At 45.5% G+C, this 7,792-nt stretch overlaps 1 protein-coding gene across 1 annotated transcript; it reads right to left on the bottom strand.

The window, feature by feature from the left end:
• Positions 1 to 633: 633 nt before the first annotated feature.
• On the bottom strand, positions 634 to 1,584 carry OR2K2 (olfactory receptor family 2 subfamily K member 2; the record flags this gene model as incomplete). The annotated part of the gene is made up of 1 exon (XM_079790825.1): positions 634 to 1,584. One exon carries the CDS (start codon positions 1,582 to 1,584, stop codon positions 634 to 636), a length of 951 nt encoding a protein of 316 aa, XP_079646951.1.
• Positions 1,585 to 7,792: the final 6,208 nt, after the last annotated feature.

Raw genomic sequence — 7,792 nt, 5'->3', positions numbered from 1 at the left:
GCATAGTGTCTATGTGCTTAGAAAGGCAAGGTTGGCGGTGGGTAAATCAAGCAGGCGGTGGATGCCTTACTCAGGAAGTCAGGGAGTTTTAGCCGGGAGTTTGGGAGAAGAAAGGCGAATTAGGGAGCCACCACTGGGTGGCAGCACAAGCTCCAGGGAAGAAGACAGGAGGAGGAGGGCTGCGCTTCCAGGGCGCCTGTGTGACATAGAGCCAGTCTCTTAACTTTTCTTTGATTCTGTTTTCTCCCTTGCATCACCCGTTATTTCTTTGTTTCCTTAGGCTCCCACCTCATCTGAGAAAGGACTGAAGGCAGAGAAGACGTCCAAGTTTCTTCCGGCTCTAACATTCACTGATTCTAAGTTTATTCAAGTTTCCTTTCTGGAACGAATGTGTGGTGACTGCAGCCCAAAACTTCTCACAGCCATGAAACACAAATACAGAAAATATTTGTGGGATGGATAGGAAGGAATCTACTGTTGCCCACAGGCAATGACTCCGGGCACCCGTATCCCACAGCTGTAAGATGCTGGAGCGGGCCATCCAGTCGGTGCTCTAAGGGTGAGTGTGTGGTCTAGAATTCCCCTGTGAGCCCTGCCAGGGCTGAGCTCCTGGTGAAAACGGAAGGAACCCAGTCAGAGACTTGCATGTGTTTGATGCCATGATATTTTGTCCTGCAGTTTTTTCACAGCATCTTTGACCTCCTTGTTTCTTAAACTGTAAATGATGGGGTTCAACATAGGGGTAAGCACACCATAAAGCAACGAGATGATTTTATCTGTCTGCTGGGAGCCTGAGGAAGAGGGCTTTAGGTACATGGAGAGGGCGGCCCCGTAATACAAGACCACCACCGTCAAGTGGGCCCCACAGGTGGAAAAAGCCTTGTTCCTCCCCTCCGCGGAGCTGATCCTCAGAATCGTGGACAGGATGAAGACGTAAGAGATGCAAATTAAGAGCATCGGGACGGGCAGGAGGAGCACACTGACCACCAGCAGGGTCATGTCCATGAGCAGGGAACTGGCGCAGGCCAACTTCAGCACCGCCAGGATCTCACAGGTGAAGTGGTCGATGAGGTTCCCGCACAGGGGCATCCGCAGAGCAAAACTGGCTTCCAGCAGGGCCGTCAGGCAGCCGGTCACCCAGGACACCGTGGCCAGCTGCACACAGGCCTGCCTGCTCATGAGGACGGGGTATCTGAGTGGGTTGCAGATGGCCACACAGCGGTCGTACGCCATCACGGCCAGGAGTACACACTCGGTGGAGCCCATGGCCAGGGACAGATACATCTGCACGGCACACCCAGAGAAGGTAATGGTTTTCTGGGGTGACAGCAGGTTCACCAGCAAAGTGGGAATAGAAGCAGATGTGTAACAGATGTCCATGAAAGAGAGGTTTCCAAGGAAAAAGTACATGGGGGTTTGAAGGCGTGCATCTAGGACGGTGATTAAAATCAGGGTGCTGTTTCCCAGGAGGGTGATCAGGTACATCACAAGGCTGAAGACGAAGAGAACGATCTCTAACGTTGGGTATCTAGAAAAACCCTCCAGGAAAAAAAAGCTCCAAATGGTGAGGTTTTCTGCTTGCATTTCTTTTTTTTTTTTTTTTTTTGCACCTGTAGCTACCCTAGGATTATTCTCTTCATTTCATCTGAGAACATAAAGAGATGGATAAAGTATAATGTTTAGTTAGGAAAACACTTTCAAACTTATCTTCACTATAATAAACACAATTTTACCACAGAGAAGTCACAGGGTAGTGGATCTCCTGTTCTAAAGGAAGAACACTGTGATCTACGTAAAAAGTTGATGGTTCCACAACGAAATTTAGGAAAGAGTGAATTTGAAAACAAGAGTCAACATATTTACTATTTAACCTCAACTCGTAATCTTATCCTTGACCCCCTGTAGGTTTTCAGTAAAGTTTTGATGGAAATGTGAATCAACACTGAATAAGTGATTGAGCACAAATTAGAAAAGTAAGCCAGGAAATGAGGCAAATAAAGCACACTTGTACAATAAAAACCGGTAATGATCTTCACTGGACGGGGAGGAATGTTGAGAGAAACAAATCAATGAATTTTAAACTAACACCTATGAAGTTCCAGGTCTAAGTTAACTCTGTCCTTTCCAACTAACAGTTTGGAGGTCTATATACTTGTTCCAAAAATGATGACCCTGTTTGAAGCATTGCAGATACTTGTCTTGATTATATTTCAGAGCCAGTTCACAAGTCACACAAAATAACCCACCTCGTTTAAAAACTGATACAGCCCCTGTACAGTTTCCTTCCTTATTGAGACCTATACCTTTGTGAGCAGGTAAACAGATCTAAAAATTACACCCGGGCAATGCTCGTATTAACACTCACGAAGATCCAGGGAATGCAGACATTAAACTCCCTGCTTAAATTATCTTAAAATCTCTTTGAAAAGATTACCAATCACCTGATTATAAACACGACACTTGGGGTTTTATTTATGTTGACATTTCACAATACTAACCAAAAAAATTACTAAGCCTCCCTTGCTTTTGCAATGATGTTGCTCTTGATCACCTTCTTTCTTTTTCCTTTCCCCACTAGTTCTTTCCTTGCTATTTTCAAGCACACTTGTTCTTAAAAATACACTTGTTCATTGTCATGCTACAGGTGTTAACTGCCACCCTATTTTTGCTCTCCCTTTCATAGACAAACTCCTCAATTACATGGTTTATCTTAACACTTCAGTCTTCACTTTCTCATCACTGACGTTTTCCCCCGTTTCTCCATTTCAATCAATGCTCTCATTTGTCTCCCCGTTCTCCAGATTTTAAAGGTACCGTAGATGGGGCACAATGTTTTTCAAACAGTTTTCACATATTACAGGATTCCTGTGACTTACATTACAGTATTATCTTTGACTTCTGTTCCATGGTCTCTCTAGCCTATTAGCCAGTCTCATCTAGCCTATTAGCCAGTCCTTTCATTTTTGTTTGTGTGTTTGTTGTAGTCATCGGTCCCTAAGCAGCTTACATTGTAGGCCCACACACTAGCAGTAACACTGATACCTGGTTTAGTGGTCCAGGGAATACGTGTCCGTGTTAGTTCCCTCTGTGGTACTTAGGCAGCAGAGTTTTTGCTTTTCTCCCTAAAAGTTTCATTTTTCTACATCACAGTAGTTACCTCTTATTCATTTGTTAGATTATGTTTAGGGATTTCTCTGCCAAATTTTCTATTTAACAAATTCTCTATAAAAATCTTATTATATTATTGTAAGAGATTATTTTAAAGAAACTTAAAAAAATTTTTTTTTGTGCTGCTCTTAAAACTAGCAAAGGGAACACAATTTGCACTGGCCGGGTGGCTCAGTTAGTGGGAGCATTCTCCCATACACCAAAAGGTGTAGGTTCGATCCCCGGCTGGATCACTCTCTCTCCTTCTTCCTTTTTCTCTCTCTAAAAATCAATAAAAACATATCCTTGGATGAGGATTTAAAAAAAGAAAACACAATTTTTTTTTTAGAATGAAAAATCAGCCCAGTTGTCTGGGACTTGATCTTTTCTATTGTTTAAAAATAGTAGCCAAGAAAAATTGGTCCTCTGACCTAAATTCCCTGTCACCAACTCCAAATCTTGTTTTAAGATGCACTTCAGAAAGTTAGCTAAGTGCAAGAAAGAATAAATGCATCCACGTTAAAAATGTTAAACGTATTATGTAAAAATCAACAGTGCAATTCATTTCTTTCAGAAGTATTGACTGTTGCCTCCCTAACTAAAAATATCAAAGGATAGCAACTGAAATACTATGTAAACTTAAATCCTCTGTTGTTTTGGGGAATACCGACTGTCCCTGAACAATTTAAAGTTCAGCAGCCACATATTACAGCAGGTTGAAACTTCAGATCCTTCAGGGATAATGTCCCAAAGATCCAATTATATCAAACTTTTAAAAGTTGAGACAGAGAGGGAATGAGTTACCCCAAAAGAATTTCAAAGAACGCATAAAAATAAAGTCTTCTTTCCTTCCTATCCATCCCAGCTATGTCAAGATTTTTTTCCTTCAATGATTGCACTATAGAATATTTAACAGTATATAGAGAATAGATACCCCTAGAATTCTAAGATATACATTGTTTCGTTTTTTGAAACTGACTCCCTAGTTTTCAGAGATCACAGGAAGAAAATTTACTCTTTAAACTACTTGCTCCAACAAGTAACCAGAAATTTTATCCAATATGCACCTATGGAGAGGGCCTTAAAGCAATGAACCCTCAGTAGCAATGGACACCTAATATCCAGATACTGGGTTCTTTTTTTTTTAATTAATATATTTTTATTGATTTCAGAGAGGAAGGGAGAGGGAGGGAGAGATAGAAACATCAATGATGACAGAGAATCATTGATAGCTGCCTCCTGCACGCCCCCTACTGGGGATCGAGCCCACAACCTGGGCATGTGCCCTTGACCGGAATCAAACCTGGGACTCTTGAGTCCACAGGCCGAGGCTCTATCCACTGAGCTAATCGGCTAGGGCCACATACTGGTGTCTAATACAATTCTCAAGTAAAAGAAAACCCAGAGATAAACAACCCAATCAAAAAATGGGCAATGGACCTAAATATATACTTTTCAAAAGAGGACATATGGAAGGCCAAGAGACACATGAAAACATGCTCAAAGTCACTAACCATCCGAGAGATGCAAATCAAAACGACAATGCGGTACCATCTCACACCTGTCAGAATGGCTATCATCAACAAATCAACAAACGACAAGTGCTGGCGAGGATGCGGAGAAAAGGGAACCCTTGTGCACTGCTGGTGGGAATGCAGACTGGTGCAGCCACTGTGGAGAACAGTATGGAGTTTCCTCAAAAAACTAAAAATGGAACTCCCATTTGACCCAGTGATCCCACTTCTAGGAATATATCCCAAGAAACTGGGAACACCAATCATAAAGGATATATGCACCCCTATGTTCATAGCAGCACAATTCACCATAGCTAAGATTTGGAAACAGCCTAAGTGCCCATCAGCAGATGAGTGGATTAAAAAACTGTGGTTTATCTACACAATGGAATACTAGGCTGCGGTAAAAAAGGAGTTCCTACCATTTGCAACAACATGGATGGAATTGGAGAGCATTATACTAAGCGAAATAAGCCAGTCAGAGAAAGACAAATACCACATGATCTCACTCATTTGTGGAATATAATGAACAACATAAACTGATGAACAAAAATAGATCCAGAGATAGAGACACATCAATCAGACCGTCAAACCTCAGAGGGAAGGTAGGGGAGGGTGGGGGTAAGGGGGAGAGATCAACCAAAGGACTTGTATGCATGTATATAAGCCTAACCAATGGACACAGACACCAGGGGGGTGAGGGCATGAGTGGGGGGGGGGGGCAATGGGGGGGATAAGGACACATATGCAATACCTTAATCAATAAATAAAATAAAATAAATAAAAAATAAAAGAAAACCCAGTTCCTTCGAGAAATGGCCATTACCTTACCACACTAGAACATCAGAAATATGCAAAGAATGACAGGGGTACTTCAGAAGCCACAGATGCCCCTGGGTGAGGGTCCCATTGGCCAAACCTGGGACTGATTACTTTGAGTATCAAAATCAATAATGGTAAAAGTGGGTTACAATCCATTAAATACAATAAGAACGCATGAGTTCTTGGAAGGAGGGAAGGGAGAAGGAAGTTTCTTCCTTACAGTAGGATGCCAAAAAATATAGCAATTGGTCTAGAAAAGCATCAGTCGAGGTTAAAGGTTGCTGTAGTACTAGATTATCATAGGTAAAATGTTATAGTGGGTAAATTTAAGTATCACAGTTATCATAGGTAAAAGCTGAATGAGAAACAGGATATTTCCATGGTGGCAAAGTACCTCACCCCAAACTACTTATTAATTTCCCAAACAGGATAATAGCTTTAAGCGGAGAAACCTGGAGGATAACCACCTCAACATTACCAATAACGGCACAAGTTGACTCCAGCTGCCTTCTGATAAGATGCCCTGAGGACACAACATCACTTCTGCGATATTCCTATCAAAAGGGCATTACCTGCCCTGGCCCCACACCCAAGGGTCGGTTCTATCCCTGACCCCAGTGGGGGCGGGAGGCAACCAATCCATGTCTCTCTCTCATATGATGTTTCTCTCTCTCTCTTTCTCTCTTCCTCTCCCCCTTCCCTTCCTCCCACTGTCTGTAAAAAAAAAAAAAAAAAAAAAATCAACGGGGGGGGGGGGGCGGATTTTGTGCAAAATAACCAACCTATAGCTCTCCCTAACCCCTTCCCCCAAAAATCAAAATCAGGAAACGAACGAAGAAACAAGCTAAGGAAATGTTCCAGGAGATGGAAGAGACAGCTACAAGCCATGACCCAGCACTGAGTGTTACTAAGCCCGGAAAGCATGAGCTCTAGAGAGGACATCAGGACAAAAGACAAAAATCAAATTCTTCAGGAAATAGACCAGCCCTGAAGGTGGGCTGTGCGTTAGACGATAACACTGCACCAGGACATTTCCCGAGCTTCCTAAGGTACGGCCACGTTATGTAAGGCAACGGCCTTGTTCTCAGATACCGACGTGCTTGTGTTAACGGGGCAAAATGTCTCCAACTTCCCCCCAATAGCTCAATGAAACTGCACGGAGGGGGAGGGCGGCGGACCTGCACGTGGGTGGGGGCTCGCCCCGGGCGTCGCCCCTCCGCGCCGCTCCCGGACTCGCGGGGTGCGGCGTGGGGACCCGGGCCCGGCCCCCCAGGCGTCCTGGGCCGGCTGTGCAAGGGGCACCACCTTCCCCGCCGAGCCCGTGAGCACGCCCCCGCCGGGTACCTGGGCGTCCTGGGCCTGTGCGAGGCCTCAGCACCCTGCCCCTCCGCTCTGTCCCCCGGTGATCGGCAGGTTTCCAGCAGCAACGTGTCCAAGGGCTGCTGGGCGGCTGGGCGCTGGCCGGGCCCGAGGCCGCGGTGCTGGTGACCCTCAGTGAAGAGGAGACCCAAGGAGAATAAAGGGAGACCCTCAGTGAAAGGAGACCCTCAGTGAAACTCCCCCACCACCGGACCTCCCCGGCTCCAAGTGCTGAGTGAGGCTTCTTCCACGGAGTCGGGGTCGGGCGATTGTGCGGGAACAGGGTTGCAGGGATGTCCGAGGGCCTCACGCCTTTGTCATGACCTCCCTGTACAGCTGGTACCGAGGGGACCGGCCCAACTCGCCGCCGACACCGCTGATCACGACGTTGGGAACGATGGAGGGCGCAGCTGCAGGACTCCACCCACACGTGGTGTGGGCCGGGTGCGGGGCCTGGCGGTGCTCCGATTCGGAACACGTGGGCTGTGCGGCAGACCCTGGGGAATGAGGGCCTCCCGGCTCCGCCGGTCCCCGCGGACATAGCCATCATGTTCCTCATCCACGATGAGGGGGTGAAGCTGCTCAGCAAAGTGTGGCAGACAGACACCCCCCCCCCGCCCCACTCGGCGCCTCCAGACCGGCCCGCACAGCCCTCTTCTCGCCGTTCCAGTGCAGTCGTCCTAAAGCTCGGTGCTCACAACCAACCCCTCCCGTCACTAGGCAACAAGAATGTTGCTAGAAGATTGACACTAAGACATTAAATAGAAATAACAGGCAGTGATATGGGAGAAAAGGAAATAAAATGATCACTTGCAAACTATATGACAAAGGGAATAAATTAAAACTGTTTCACAGCAAGAGTTTAGTAAAGTTGCCTAATAAAAAGATGAATAAAATTCAATAATTTTCTAACAGCTAGGTGAAACATAGTGACCCGAAAAAGATTCCAT

The sequence above is a fragment of the Cnephaeus nilssonii genome (assembly GCF_951640355.1).
Source record: "Cnephaeus nilssonii genome assembly, chromosome: 14".
Classification (NCBI taxonomy): Eukaryota; Metazoa; Chordata; class Mammalia; order Chiroptera; family Vespertilionidae; genus Cnephaeus; species Cnephaeus nilssonii.
Note: the sequence above shows the minus strand (reverse complement) of the source record. Positions and strands in the feature narration are given on the sequence as shown.